We start from the raw sequence: 16,928 nt of genomic DNA on the forward strand, positions 1-16,928 counted from the left end.
TATAAATAGGGAATTTTTACTAACAATAGGTAGGATGATTGGCTCATTGATTTCTTCTAACTGAAAAGAAAGTGATGGAAAAGGAAAAATGATACCAAAAATAGTAACTTACAATTCTTTGATCCACAGCTCCGCCTGGAAAAAAGTAGGACTATGGGTGGGAAAAGAAAAATGTGATAAATGAGCAGGAGGCTTATGAGAAAATTCAAATATCTTCACCAAGAAAACCAATCATTTAAATAATTTACAAGAATGCTTTACAAATACAGAATAAATAAAAGAACCCAAATTACAAAAAATAATTGTAACTGGTAACTAAAGGAATACAAATGAGTCATTAGCATACATATTGGTTAAAAAGTTCAACACAGAAATTATGTTTAGCATAGCTCCTTCCTTACATTATGTGAAAGAGTACATTACTTGTCACGATAATACATTAAGCTAGAACATTATTCTTCCCAAATGGTTCAGACTGACAGATTTATTAATGATTTAATCAAATCTTACAGGTTCTTGGATTTGTCAGTCTACTTGAATCAAATACATTCAACCATACGACAATATGGATGGTCCTAGAGAGTATTATGCTAAGTGAAATAAGTCAGACTGAGAAAGACAAATACCATATGATCTCACTTATATGTAGACTGTAAAGAACAAAATAAATGAACAAACTAAACAGAAACAGACTCATAGATACAGAGAACAAACTGATGGTTACCAGGTGGGAGGGGAGTTGGGGGGCTGGGTGAAAAAGGTGAAGGGATTAAGAACTACAAATTGGTATTAATAGTCACAGAATAGTCACAGGGATGTGAAGTACAGTATGGAAAATATAGTCAATAATATTGTAAAAACTATGTATAGTGTCAGGTAGAGACTAGACTTATCAGGGGGATCATTTCATAAATTATATAAATGTCTAACTACTACACTGTTCACTTGAAACTAATATAAAGTAATACTGAATATCAACTATAATTGAAAAAAATAGTCACAGGGATGTAAAGTACAGCATAGGGAATATAGTCAATAATATTGTAGTAACTATGTACAATGTCAGATGGGTAATAGACTTATTAGGGTTATCACTTTATGAGGTATATAAAAGTCTAATCATTATGTTGTTTTGTACACCTGAAACTAATATAACAATGTATGTCAACAGTAATTGAAAAATAAATTTTTAAAAATTAAAACAAAAGTCATAAAAAATATATTCAACCAAATCACAGTAGATAATGAAAATCCCCACCCACAGAACAGTCCATATCAAACAGCTAATGCGTCAATGAATAAATCAAAGCGGAGAATCGACAATTCAATTCCATTCCAAAGATGAGAGATCAATTCTGTTCTGTGCGGCTCTTGCTGACAGACAACCCGAGTGAATAAATGCTTAGCAGAGTCACAGGCAGGTTAAGTGCATGCCCTAGAGTCTCTTGCTGTTCTCCACTTCCTCATCTCCTTGCCAAGCCCTAACTGAAGGATCTCTCACAGAAACAAATGGAAGAAGAGTGGACACTTTCACAAAGAAAACTTTCAGATACACAGCACAAGTGAATATAGCATCAAATTGGGAGTTAAGAGACTAGGATCTCCTGGAGCTGTCCCTGATCAGCTTGGTGACTGTGAGAAAGTCACCTCACTCCCGTGAGCCTTAATTTCTGGATTTGTAAAATATGGAGGTTAGAGACCCTTTCAGTTCTTAGAGACCCTTTCAGTTCTTAAATCGCTACAATCTGTCCTGGTGAAGGCAAGAACAAAGGCTCAGAAGGCAGCCTTGCTCCTTAGCCTATCTTTTGAGAATTAGTATACCCAATCATCCTTAGGCTGGGGTTTGACAATGAAAATGCTATTCTACTGCCTCCCCACAGGCACTGAGGTTAATAAGAGGAGAACGTAGGAGGAAGTGGTCTATCCCCCTGGTGCAGTGAACAACTGACATAACAACTAAAACAGAAAGCCACAGAGATCAGTGGTAGCAGTTAGGATCTACTTAGTGATACAAAAACAAACATGAGAACGCATTTATTGCACAATATGAAAAGTTGACAAGAACCACCCAGAATTGCACAGTATTGGGTCATGCTATTCACATTTGACTACTTCCCTTATTAGAATATACACCATATAAGGTCAGAAATTTTTGTCTTTTGTATTTACTACTGTATCCTCTGCACCAAGAATAGTGCCTGGCACATAGCAGGCGCTCCGTATTTATTGAATAAATGAATAATGCAGGGGACAAGACTTTTCTTCAATGGATGGAGGTATCTGCTGGCTTAGGAACACAAAATTCAGGGGTGGGGGGAAGCAAAATCTCTTTGCTTTTCAAAAAGGTTATATATTATTTTTCATACAACTGAAGCACACAGTAACAACTACAATAACTTACTGAACACCTACTTTGTACTCCATCTGTAAAATTCTGCTCTAGGTGCGTAACATATTAGTTAAGCCTCAGGTTAATCCTCACATATCAATTAAACCTCAATACACGTATAATAGGTATAAGGAATTACTACTCACAGTATACAGAAAAGGAAATTGAGGTTCAGAAGGATAATTTGTCTTGGAAGAGCCAGGATTAGAAACTGTGTCTGTCCAATTTCAAAGACTGCATTCTCTCTACAAATGTAAAGTACCTTTTAATAAACCAAAGCATTAAGCCAAAACGAAGATGGTGAGTACTTGAACTACTCGAGAGCACTGCAGGCCTTCTAGGAAATTCACTTATATAACTAAGATTTATTTACTAAGTACCCATCATGTATCGGGCACTATGATTGGTCCCAAGGTACAGTGACAGAAATTCTAGGTGGGGAGACGAATGCCACCTGAAGAAGTCAGAGAAAAAATAACCTGAGTCAGATTTCAAAAAGCAAAATAAAGAGTTTAACAAGTGGACAAGAAGAGAAAAGGAATTCCAGGCGGCAGGATCAGAATGTACAATGACACAGAGGCATGAAATGACATGGCATAGTCTGGGAAATAAGGGCAAACCTTCATTGCTCGTAGGAGATTAAGAATAAACAGCCAATCCACCACGCCTTGGGACAGTAGCCTCCAATTTCGATAAACAGCATTATCCAATCAGCCTTACCCAAGAGACCATTTCTCCTTCTATCTCATTCTTCAGTCACCACTAGGAGAACTCCTCCATAATGGAAAGGCAGATTTAGTAAAAAACAACTACAGAACTGAAAACACCCTTCACAGGAGATGGACCATTTCCCAAGAAAGAATACTGTCTTTTGTGCACTACCTGTGAAACACCTTTCTAAGTGCTTTACCTGGAAGTTAATCTTCACAACAATTCAATAATAAGATACGAATACTGGCATTTTATTGATAAGGAAACTGAGGTTCAGAAGAGTAAAGTGTTAAAAGTTACGTGAAGCCTGGAAAAGGCAGGAGCAGAACCCAGGCCTGACTCTAAAAAAAAAAGAAAAAAAAAGTATAAAGAATCCAAACTGTAAAGTCTCCTTGAGAAACAGATAATATTTTATAAATACTAAACTTTAGAACATATAGGGGAGCGGCAAAGAAGTAGTGGAACTGAGATGAGAAAGAACATTTATTATCATCACTAATCTTCTCAATGGAAAACTGATACTATCAGCATCCTAGCAATTGAATTGCTAAGGCCATATATGGCAAAGATGTAGCAATCTAACTAGTACCCTATTGAATTACACAGGAAGAAGTACTTGATACCTCCCAGGGGGTCAAGTTTCATATAGAAACTTGGAATTGAGGCTTAAGAGATAAGAAAGCAACTATTGCCAGATAGACAAGTTGAGCTGGGGGGACATATCAGGCAGAAAGAATGTTGAAAGTGAAGGTAAGAAAGTATGTATCATATTATAGCACAGCATATAATAAACACATGAAAGAGTCCCATATTTCCATATGGCTCCTTCACTCACCTCTGTGATGTCTCTCAATTATCACCTTATGACTTGCTGTGACCATCCTTGATAAATAGCATCCCCTTCTTCAATCGACATATTACCGCTTTATTTTTTTTCACAGAACTTATCACCACCAGGCATATATGTTTATTTGTTCACTATTTGTCCCCCACTCTTCCCCTTACACTCCTTACAACTAGAAGATAAGCTCCTTTTTTATTAAATGCAAATTGTATTAGTGCACTTTAAAGCAAAAATACTGTGCACTTTGAACTAGTATTGTAGATACTTTTAACTACTTAATTATTTTTTTAAATATATTCCAATATTTTTAACTATGTTCAGTTGAGTGTAATTGAGTATTTGCAGCACTGTGTATTATTTATATTAGGGAAAAAGCAGCCTCAATCAACTTGCTCTGGCATTCCATAATTTGTGTTCGCACACCTCTAACATAGATTTATACATACCTATCAAATGGTTACTCTGGCTATGCTGATTTTAAATCTTTATCTGAATTTGATTTTAATGTACCACAAAAATAAAACTTATTACTTTCTATATATTGGTTTCTATATAGTATCTTATCTATTTATTCATATTCCATATTTGCAGAATACTAACTAGAATTGCACACTCTTGAATTAAATACCAGTGTGCAGATTTCAAGTCACCCATCTTAATCTCCAGCTCACTCCATCCCTGCAGCATTCCTGGAAATATTCTAGATTTGGATGAGTCACATTCCCTAGGAGCTAAAGGGTAAAGAGTAAGGGAAACTGTATCAACTTAGAGCAACACCATGAATGTAAGCTCCTTGAGAGCAGGGATTTCATTTTGATCACTGCTGTTATCCCCAGTGTCTGGACTTGTGCTTGGCACACAGTAGACTATTAATAAATACTTGTTAAAGGAAAGAATGTGTGATAAGAGGCCAGGTTTATGGAGGAAGTGCTTCTGTCTGATAAGCCATCCTTGAGGGAATTTAATGAATGATCAGATATGCATTTTAGATCACTCTGGTTGCATAATGAAAGACTAAAGAACAATTCATAGAATGGATCAGAGAACATGGTAGAAGATGGAATGAAGAACAAAATGGAGGCCGGAGAAAGGAAGACCACTTAGAAAGTCACTGAAATAATTCAAACACACATGACAGAAGTCTGAATTGAGGCAGTTTTAGTTTTATATTATGTAACTCTTAGTGAAAAAAAATGTAGTTAAACAGAGGGAAAACCGTATGTTAATAATGTCCTTTTTCTAAAATTTACCTGGGAGTTGGCGTCTGGGACTCTTTCACTTTGAGTAAAATCACAGAGTCTGATCCTAAACAAAGAAACACAAGAGCCTATCATTATTAATAGAATTCCACACAGTTATATATTCTAGATGTCTGTAGTTTAAGTTCCCATACTTTGTTATGTTCTATTTCCATAAAAATAACCTAGTATGAGGATAAAGGGAAGATGGAAGAGAAAGAAAGGCACATTCATTTTCACTGAGCCCAGAATAGGGCTTACTAAAGAGCCTGCAAATAAAGCAGTGATTCTAAAATACAAGTATACGTGCCCTTCAGCATCTACTCCTGGGCTGTGCTTGTTCCTGGTGCTTCCTCTCTCTGTTCCTGGGGAACAAGAACATGGTGGAAGATGGAATGAAGAACAAAAATCTTTAGTTCATGAACTACCATATGACTGAATAAGGTGAAAGAGCAAAGGAGAAGGAAGAAGGGAAGGGAAAGCAGAATGAAACAGTTATAGGAGAAGTAGCAGTATAAAAAGTTCGAATTCTATCACATTCTGTCATTTATTTTCTGTATTAATAAAAGCAAAAATCATGTCCTTTTAAAGCACTATGATTAAAACCTTATTTAGAATATTTATTAAATAGAAAAGTAATTAAACAGTTTGATACTTAGTATACCGTGTTTCCCCAAAAATAAGACCTAGGTGGACAATTAGCTCTAATGCGTCTTTTGGAGCAAAAATTAATATAAGACCCAATATTATACTATATAAGACCCGGTCTTAATTTTTGCTCCAAAAGATGTATTAGAGTTGATTGTCTGGCTAGGTCTTATTTTCGGCGGAAAAAAGGTATTTGTCCCAGTTTAGTTGTATCTAAGCATCTGCCATACAATGTATGTTTCTGAAGTTAAAAGCTTTTAAAAAAAATGATAGCTCTAAGTCACCTCACTAAATTTAATACAAGTTTTCATGAATATGTGTAGCTATATAATGATGCCACCAATAATTTTAATTTTAATTGAGGATTACAATTGTGAGAATTTTTGAAAGCGAGGAACAGATTAAAAAAAAAAAAATCAAATGTCCTAGGAAGGAGAGCCTTAGAAATCCATCTATCAAAAGATTCCCAGTGTCTAAACACTTAACATAAAATTTGTTTTAAATTACATACCTAAGTGCACACCAGAAGTATACACATAACACATACCTAAAGAAGGGGAAACTAAGCAAAGAAAGAAAATTATGATGACAAACCCTTAATTAACTGGAATGCTAAGACAGAATATTTTGGTTAGCTGAAAGTGAGGCAGAAAATTCTTTTTGTTTCCAAAACTTGCTGATGACCATTCTAAAATGCATACAGCCATTATACAGATTTTGTAAGTATTACTTGATTAAGAACTTATACTTCAATACTTAATTGATGTTCTAAAACTCCTAGAACATCAGAGTACAGATGACCCTTCAACAACATGGGTTTGAACTGAGCGGTCTACTTAGATGCAAATTTGTTTTCAATAAATACTGTAGATGTATTTTCTCTTCCTTATGATTTTCTTAACATTTTCTTTTCTCTAGCTTACTTTATTTTTAAGAGTATTGTATATAATACATACAACATACAGAATATGTGTCTACTGTTTATATTATTGTTAAGGCTTCTGGTCAACAATAGGCTATTAGTAGTTAAGCTTTGGGGGAGTTAAAGGTTATACAGTACATGGATTTTTGACTGCACACGGGTAGGGATATGGGTGGTGCCCTTAACACCTGCATTGTTCAAGGGTCAACTGTACTTAATTTACATTGTAAAGCACTAGAACAAAGAAAGTACTGAAGTGATTGGGCTGAACATACTATGACTCTGCTTAGGAAGTTAATCTTTTAAATAAAATACTATATGAAATCACTGGCATCTCCGTGTAAGAAAAATGTTACTTGTAGGTTTAGTTTACTCATAGCATAGCTAACTGAATTACATGTATTTAAGTTATTTATTTATGTGTTAAGTTACATGTGTATTACAACCTAGTGTGTAATTCACATATGTCCCCTAAATTGGCTGTGAGGAAATACAGTTGAATTACATGGAAAATACATTTATAACAGCATTTTTACCTTCAGATTGTGTATTTGAAGCTGTTAAGTTATCTAGCTGATGTGGAAATGACTGGTGATGTTGGGGTGCGAAGAGGGGGTCGGAATCTTTGGATCCGAAGGAAGCATCTGGAGTATAAGACGACAAGGAACACGCGCTGTGGGACAGCTGCTCCTGGGTAGTTAAAATGCCGGCAGATCCAGATGATGAAGTGTCAGAGCCAGTGATGTGAGCTGCACAAGAGTTTCCATTTTTAAACAGTGGGTCTTTCAAAGCATTCTTACCGGAACTAAGACATCGAGAACTAGCAAGGGAAGAACACAGTTTTAATATCATGGAACAAAATGTAGAATTAAATTCATCTGAAATATGTTTCTGTGACTCACAGGTGTAAAGGAAAATGCGTGGTAGGTTTGGCTACAGAAAACTGTTTGCCTGTGACCATCTGGAGCAGCTGTCTGTAAATCTCTCTCTCTTCTTCTTGAACTGTCTATAAAAGAGAAAAGAACTCTTACATACATTTAATGAAGCAAGTGTTTCCCAAAGTAGCATCTAGATTTCCACAAGCCCTGCCAAAGCTCAGGCAGAGTCCTCAAGAAAATTAAGTATTATGGTTCATTAAGGATATTCTACAAAATTATAAAGTACATATGAGAGGAGCTTAGTGAAGTAAATATCAGATAGTATATTTTGGAAAATTATAGGGTACACACATAAATAAACTGCAGAGAAGCTATAGGATATGAAACCAGAAGGCCAGCAGGCAATCACTTCTGAGTAAACTGATAAGAGTCCCAGGAATAAAACACGTGAGGACCTCTAAATTAAGATTCCAAAAAACCCCTTGATTCCTGATACCTGCTAGAAAAATCGTAAGGCAGTAACCAGAACAGTCAAGATCTGAGTGTGATATCTTGCTAACAGTTTCCTATTCTATTCAATTTTTAAGAGGGTATTTTCCAGAGATGGTTTTCATCTCCAACATTTATTTCACTTTTCCTAAGTCCCAAGTTCTTGCCCTTGTGGAGCTTACATTACAGTTAAAGGATTGACAAACAAAAAACTAGTCAGGTAAAATGAATAAAAATAAAGAAGGGAATAATAGAAAGTGATGGAAGGGGAACAGAGGACACAGGTAAGACAACTCTAAAAAGGTGGTATTTCAATAGAAACCTAAATCAAGGGAGGAAGTAAGTCACAGAAATTTATAAGAGAGTATTCCAGACAAAGGAACAGCAAATGCAAAGGCCCTGAAACAGGAATGTGCTTGATGTGTTCAAGGAATAGTAAGGTCAGTGTGAGTCAGGACAAGAGTAGTAAGAAATGAGATCACTTAGCAGAAAACCAGATTACACAGGACTTGTAACCATGGTAAAGAGTCTATTCCATTCAGATCCCCTACAGCAAAGGGCTGCACTCACTAAATAATACACCCAGTACTTATTTTTTCTTTAAATCTTACATACATCTTACTACAACCACGAACTTCACAAAATAACTGTAATACTTTGTGCCAGGGCAAGCAGCATTTTGCATTGTGACATTTCAATATGCACACAGCATTTTATTCAGTTATAAATGTTTGTTAGAGGCATCATGAATTAAGCAACGATCCATGTAAAAGTAAAGAAATACTAAATTTTTCTTTTTGAATCATTTTTTGCTACATAGTTAATTTCAATTACATTGTCAGTATAACGTTCCTGATCTAACAGGATACACCTTGAACTGTGATGTATGACAATTACTAATGAGAAAGAGCTATCCTTAAATTTGAATAGTTGAGTGATAAGGAAAGTTAGAATTAGTTGAGCCCATTTGGTGGAAAAATAAACCCAAGAGAAAAAACAAATTGGTAATGTTCTATGTGAAGAAAATAAACCCCGTTATTTTATCCCTTCGACATTAATATTTTATTCCAGTTGATGGCAGTCCTCTTTTCTAGTGTTTATGAAGAAAGTGTCTATGGTATTGGGCAGGCACTTCAGGGACAGCACAAAATTATGTTTAGAAAAACACAATTACCAGGTATAAATTAACATCAATGACCAAATCTGTATTTTGGGGCTATTCTACTAGAGAGGATACAAGTATTTGAGAAACAAATTTAAAAACCATAATTAAAATAAATGCCTCTTTATTAAAACTGAAGTTTGCTATTATGAAGATAGTCTGAAGAATGAAGCAACATTACAGATTATTAGATTGCAAGAGAGATCTTTGCCAACCAACTCCACAGTGATCTATCTAAATACAGAAAAGAAAGCTGTGTTATCTTACCCTTTAGTGACCAGAACTTTTGAATACCACTTTCCACCCCCGCCCCACGTAAATCTTGACTCTACTTTCCCACTCCAAATAACCTAATCCACAATACAGTGGAGTCAACTGTATTTTGCTTTCAGGGATGGTAAAACAGAAGAAGGGAACAAAAATTAGAAAAGGAATACCACCGGGGTCATGGATATTAACTCTTAATTAACCAGTCATTTTAGTTCATTTACACTGTCCCATAAAATTAGATTTTAAAAGGCTTTGACTGCATTATCACATCATAGGAAAGAAAGTAAAGCAGTAAACTGGTGTAAGAGGTTACTTTGCATACCAAGGGAATGTAAAAAAAATATTCTTCTCTCATAAAGACCTCAAGAGAACAGTAAAACAGAAAGGACCTTTGTTTTATGGTAGCCTAAAAGACTTCAACCATAAAGTTAAAAACACCTCCCTCCTCCTTCACACCACAAAGCAAAATGTTTTCTTAGAATAAATTTTTATACTTATAAATAAAACATAAAGAACCAATGTGCCATTAACTGACTCAATTAATGCAAATTATGAGAAATCTAGATTAATTCAATACAAAGAATTATTTTTTAAAAATCAATTTAACACACACAAGTCCCCCACAAGTCACTTTCCCTAATAAATATATCTTCAAAGAAAAGCTCCTGTCTGAGCCCAAACAACCTCACAGTCATTAGATAATATAAAGTGAGCAGGAATAAATGTTCCGTATTCCAAACTGATCTGAAGTCTCTTCAAGCCTCATGCTTTCAGTTTAAACTAATGTACGATTTAAAAAAGAAATTACAGAAAAAAGTTAAGAACTTTTCATTGTTCTACATGTTAATTTGGAGGTCACAAGACTATCTTTTTAAAAAAAAATGATGCAAGGGCTTCATTAAAACAAAATACACTGGGTATATTATACTTTATTTAGAACCATGTCAAAGAAAAAGATAGTCTAGGCAACTCTAAAAAGAACATATACAACATTTGGCTTTACCAAAAGCAAATGTAAAGAGAAAAGTCACTTGAAATTTCAAACACAATCCTTTGTGATATTGTAAACGAAATCATCTTTCTCTTTACATTATTTATTAAACTGTTTTCTATTGAGTAAGCCAATTAGGAAATTAAGATGAAAGGAAGCAATAATTGGATAATACGTTTAAGTAAAGGAAGTTGGCTAACATTACACTTTAAACCTAATAAAGGACGAAGGAAAGTTTAAAACTGTATAATGGTAATTAAGATGTGGAATTCTATTAAGAAAAAAATGGAGCAGATTCTTGCATTTAGATGCTTCTGCAACAGGGCTCCATCATAAAAATGAATTGTAAAATTATAAAAGTTTAACAGAGAACACAAAATGAATTTTAGCAAACCAGTAAATTCTTCTGTTATAAATCACCCAAATAACTTCATAAATCCCCCAATTTTGATTTTGTTTAAAGTAACAGCTTTATACCATATAAATTCCAAGTATGAAAAGTAAATAATTCAACAACTTTCTGTTTTTAAGTCCAAAATGTTTGGCTTATAATAAAATTGTATTAAAAAAAAAAAAGCATTTATTAAGGAAGTCCAACACTTTAAAATGTTGCTCAGTATGTTGCAGAGAAGCATCTCTGGAAGCAACATATAATTGAAAAGAAACTACTTGTGTACTTACATTTAACATTTTTACTGTCCCTAGTATTTTCTCTTTCCCAAAAAGAAATTCGCATCTTCTGTAACAGCGCTAAAAGAACTTCTGTGATAATGAAAACATTAAGATGTATCTGCACTGTCCAATATAGTAGTCACTAGCCATGTGTGGTTAATGAATACTTGAAATGTTGCTGGTATGACTGAGAAACTAAATTTTTATTTTATTTAATTTGAATTAATTTAAATAGCACATGTGGCTAGTTTTTAAATGCCACCCTTGAATCAGCCATCAGACAAGCAGTGGTACAGCCACCACTTGCTTATTTCCAAATTCTTCTTCATGTATCCTCTTCAAACCCTGCTGTAACACTGAACAGTGCAGTGGTGACATCATCATGTTATTTGTGTCGATGGCTTCATATTCCTGAAGGTGATGGACAAATCCAGCAATAAGATTAATACATAATTTTCCTTAAGGTAAGCACCTGCATCTTCCTTCGGGATCCCAACATTTCCATGGAAAATAACTCTTCCTCCAGTCTGTAAGATCCCATCAATAAATAAATTCTTTAGTCCGGGAGGGGGGGGGGGGGGCGTGTGTGTGTGGATTATATTTTAATTAGATTATCTGTAATATCCAAAACTCAATATCGAAATAATCTGTTGAAAGTTTGATTTAATTAAGTTTGGTCCAATATTTTGTCTTACTCATATTATATGGGTTATTCCATGTTTCTGTTCTACCACTTTTCATAGCAGAATATAGACCTAAAATCAATTGAGGCAAAATTTCCTTCATCTCGTTTCATAGGACAGATTCAATGCTTGGAATCTCCTTCACTCTACTGTAGAAGGAAGATGAACGCTTGTTTCATGTCCTTCAGTGTCCCAGTCTGTGACCCGGCCAGCCCAAGTCCTCAGGCTAGAAGTGGAGGCAAAAGGAGAAGGGGCTGAGTCGTCCAAAGGCCTAGCTGGCTAGTGAGTGAACACTACAGGACCCTACCGATTCCAGGGGCAGTCACATGGGACAGGGGAGTGTTGGAAGGCCTGTATCCAGCTGCCACGCTGTTGCTGTCTCCTTCTCCACAAGTCTCTCTGTACCCCATAGGCTGCCTAGGCTCCAGCAGAAGCACAAGTCCCGTAACTCCAGTCATTTAAAAAAAATCACACATGTAATAAATACATACATGGTACTAACTAAACTCAATGGTACAAAAGGTACAGTGAAAAATAACTCTCCTTTTTGTACCTGTTGCTCAGCTCTTATCACCAATTGTTGCCAAGCTCCTGTCTATCCTTTTTCTTACTAAATATGATTTACTACATCTGCCACCCTCTGCTTGAATATTTCAGATTCCATACAAACTTCAAACCAAAAAAATGTACAGCATTTTTACTAACCATGTCACAAATAATCAAGTTTTGCCACCTAAGAGACCTTCATTACCAAATTAGATAATTATTTCTGACTCCACGATCTGTAAGCTCCAATGGAGAAGAACCATACCACCAGGCTGTATGTATAACAGAAAGCACACTAGACTAGGCTCCTTCAGAAGTCCTGCGTTGCAGGCTGGCCAATTACTAGTTTGGTGATCTCTGACCTTTATTTTCCAAATCTGCAAAATATGAATATTACCTCATTTCTACCTAAATCACCGGGTTAAAAGGATTCTAAACCATACCACATGTGGAAAGCGCACTGGAAACGCTAACGCTACATAAATGTAAGGTCATTATTATTCGTTTGTATCTCCACAGCAATCAGTCCAAAGCCGACCAGAAGCATAATAAATATTTACTTGAACAGGTATAAACACATTGCTATTGTATAAATCATATGATATATTATACTGACAGAATTTAGGGTTAATGAATATAACAACCCAGTGCCAAGAGAACATCTTTCTTTTGGGGAAAATCTATGATCTCAAAGATCTTACTCATAATGAAAGGATGTAAGTTATATAGCTGACTTCTTGATTTTTCTTTTATTTTGAGGAAAAACTGTCCTAGTAAGAAGTAACAGTGGGTATTTTATCAAATTCAGCAAGGTTAACAATTTTGTCACATGAAACAAGTGTTTAGAAAGGGTCCAAAAAAGAAGAGTTTGATGTGTGAGTAGCCATTCAGACAACACTGAAGATTAAGTCTACTGTCCAACAGGAATAGAACATAGTAAGGAAAATAATGAAGTTCTACTAATATATCTCCAATTTCTTACGAACAAATGACAGCACTAAAAAAAAAGTAATTAAGAAAGAAAAACACAGAAAGGGCTAAATAAATGAAGTGGTTAATAAACATCTAAATTGGAAAGAACAAATGGTACGCAGGGAAAAATCTAACCTTTAACAGCTTTCACTGCAGGTTTTCCTTACCTCTTCTGCTGTACTAACATGTCGCCTCTGAGTTTTCTTGGGGCTCAAAAGGTTTCGACGACATGAACCGCTCCAAGATGGACTTGGAACAGATTTAATAGGAAAAGATTTTTCATATGCAGATACATGGCAGTGATGATTTGATTTTCCTGTAAAGGTGTTTGATAATCCACTAAAAACAACAAAAAAAATTGTAAGAAAAGGTAAGAACAGTAGGTAAGAAAATCTAACCTAGTGATTATTTTCACTTTCAAGAAATAACAAACACAAAAATTAGCAGGTAGAATGACAGATGTACCATTTGAGGGAAATATACAATAAATGACACATAGGTTGCTGCATCAGATTCTGTCACTAAGAGGTCTTAAATTGCCAAACTATATGATTAGCAAACACCTAAAATTGTATGTCTTAACTTCATGAAGTTCCTTTGGTCAGGAACCATAGACCTGTGTGGGATGGCAGAAAGCTTATCAGATCAGACTCCTTCAGAAATCCTAGGTTCTATGTATGCTAACGTACACATACACTTCCTATTTACTCCCCACAGCCCCCTGCCCCAAGCCCTTACTAGGGCATTAGTTTAAGATTAAATATGCAAAGATGGATAAAACTGAAGCCTCTCAGCTAAGCTTTTAAACTGAGTTTTAAAATTTCCTAAAACACCAACAGAGGGCTCCCATCCTTCATTAAAAACAACCAGAAGGCTTTTTATTAGGCTGCATCACTCTCTGTAAATGCTCCTTTTGGCCTCACTGTTTACCTCCTCTGAAGGAGAATTTTATTTACCTAGCCTTAGAGGTAAGGTTTCTTTATACTATTTGTGCCCCAATAATGAGAAAAATTGGCAGAAAAAATATTTTTGTAAACTCAAAACCCAGTCTTATGTCTAAGGCTAGGTAAATAAAGTTTTTTCTAGGTGCTTTTTCTCATCATTATCCAGCAAGTTTGAGGTACTTGCTATCGACATAATGAATTTTCTCTTTTTTTTTTTTTTGCTGAGGATGCAAAATAGAGCTACACAGTTGACTAAACTGAATTCAATAAAATCAACTCTTTAAATCAGTACATGTGGTCTGGATCCAAATGAAATCAGACTAGGTCTAAGAAAATCAAAAAGCAAATATACTCTCTAACTCTTCAAACGCTAACGGTTTCTATGTGTATACAGTGGGGAAAGGCGAAGGACTTAGAATTTCAGGAACAGGCTGATTTTCTTAGGATGGGTGGAGGCAGCTAGGAAAGGATGGCAAGGGCAATATAATTTGTTTGCTAACGATATAATGAATTCCCCACAATGTCCTTGTATTTATGCTTCGTAGCGAGTGTGTGCTGTATTTGTGTTTTTAATGCAAAAGATTCTGTTTTCTAAGGAAACAGTATGAGGGCATCTTGCAATGCTGGAAAGCAAGGGTGCTACCAACAATTAACAGGGTTGGGCCAGACACAGAAGTAAGCTCCCACTGGTCAAAGTTGTGAGAATGTAAGTATTAAAATAATAATGATTGTAGTGGATTGAAGCACACTGAATCCATAATAACACTAAAAAAAAGAAAATTCATTTGAACCACATGAAGTGGCTATTTAAAAAAACTTTAAAAATTGGTAATGAAAAAGAAAGATCTAATCATATACCCCGTCTTCCTAGTAGGAAATATATTTCAGGGTAACCAAATAGCCCCAGCTAATGAGGAAAAAAAGCCTTCCTTTATATATAGCAGAGTGCCAATTAATAAGTAAAGAAAAAAATGATAAAATTATAAAAGTACTATTTCATTAACTCTAATAAAATTATCACAGGTCAGAGGGAGTCAAAAGGTACAAACTTCTAGATATAAAATAAACAAGTCATGGGCATATAATGTAGAGCATCGTGAGTATAGTTAATAATACTACACTGTGTATTTGAAAGTTGCTAAAAGATAAGACCTTAAAAGTTCTAAGAAAAAAAAATTTTGTAACTATGTATGTTGATGGATGTTATTATGGTGATTAATTCGCAATACATACAAATATCAAATCGTGTTATATACCTGAAACTAATGTTATATGTCAATTATACCTTGGTTTTAAAAAATTATCATCAGATAAGGATTATCAATTGATATTAATAACTTTCAGGCTGATGTGAAACTGGTCATTCATGTAATGCCAAAGTAACATCATTTAGATTACATTCTTGACACAGGGGGCAAAAACCTAACTGTACAAATGAGGACCAGACTGTTATCTCCCCAATCCAGAGGTCAATCCAGCATCACTAATGATAGGAAAACCAGATACTGTAGGTTTGCTAGTGTGATATAACACAACATCAGCTTTTATTAAAGTCAAAAATATAGTTTACAAAAATATACAGAAAATAGAGGACAAAATAATGATATTATGAGGCAGAAATCTGTCAAATCCAAAAGATGTCTAAAATTATGCAGGAAAAAAGTCATGATATTAAAAAAAGAGGCTGTTCTAGATTGTAAGAGACTTAAGAGCGTTAACCACCAGGGGCAATCTAGATTGGATATTAGTTTGGACAAATTAGCTAGAAAGATACTTTTGGGTCACCTAGAATAATTTAAATATAATTTAGTGAGTGTACAGAATAAAATTTACTGAATAGAAGAGATAATTGACTGAAAAAAGAGATTACAAAAGAGTGGGCACAGTATAAACTCATTTTTGAAAAATGTGTGATTGCAGAGAAAAATATCTGGAAGGATATATACTAAGATATTACAGAGGTGATCTCTAGCTAGAGGAAATGTGATGCTTTTATTTTTGCTTATCAGTATTTTCCAATTTTTTACAAGGCATGTGTACTGTTTCTGTAATGATGTTACCTTAAAAAAAATAACAGGATGGCATTGCTGAACAAAAAAAGCAACTTGCCAAGTGATGTGTATAAAACATCTTTAAGGAAGAGAAAATATTATACGCTTCATAGCATACATAGCATACATATCATGCTATATACCAGGGGTGCCAAAAAAATGTATACAAGTGGACACTTTGGTCAACGTTGCTCAAGCAGTAGTTCGCCGTAATCAGAAGTGTCTGGACGCTGATGGTAACCACTTTGAGCAGCTCTTGTAATTGCAGAAGTCAAAATGTGACTTGTATTAATCTTTTGTTATCAGTATATATTGAGTATTACAATTTCAATATTTTCCTTTCTTAAAATGTGTCTATATTTTTTGGTACTCTCTGTATAAGTAAGAGAGAGTGAAACAAGCATAGGAAAAAGTTTGGAAGGAAACATACCAAAAGGAGGGGAACAAGATTGTGTATTAGTTAGTGGTCAAGGGCTCTTTATCGTTGCCAGTAATGTTTTAATTTTTACAATGTGAAT

The 16,928-nt window shown here is 34.9% G+C and overlaps 1 protein-coding gene across 3 annotated transcripts in view; it reads right to left on the reverse strand.

Moving 5' to 3' along the window:
* SENP1 (SUMO specific peptidase 1) overlaps window positions 1-16,928 on the reverse strand; it is a 48,929-nt gene that overhangs the window by 19,010 nt on the left and 12,991 nt on the right. For all 3 annotated transcript variants that reach the window (XM_033117278.1, XM_033117280.1, XM_033117279.1), the window contains exons 6-10: window positions 13,583-13,754; window positions 7,655-7,758; window positions 7,289-7,572; window positions 5,195-5,249; window positions 113-151 (exon numbers count right to left, since the gene is read on the reverse strand). In XM_033117278.1, the coding sequence (XP_032973169.1) occupies window positions 113-151; window positions 5,195-5,249; window positions 7,289-7,572; window positions 7,655-7,758; window positions 13,583-13,754 (654 nt within the window). The remainder of the gene's footprint in view (window positions 1-112; window positions 152-5,194; window positions 5,250-7,288; window positions 7,573-7,654; window positions 7,759-13,582; window positions 13,755-16,928) is intronic.

The sequence above is a fragment of the Rhinolophus ferrumequinum genome, chromosome 10 (genome assembly GCF_004115265.2).
Source record: "Rhinolophus ferrumequinum isolate MPI-CBG mRhiFer1 chromosome 10, mRhiFer1_v1.p, whole genome shotgun sequence".
Taxonomy (NCBI): Eukaryota; Metazoa; Chordata; class Mammalia; order Chiroptera; family Rhinolophidae; genus Rhinolophus; species Rhinolophus ferrumequinum.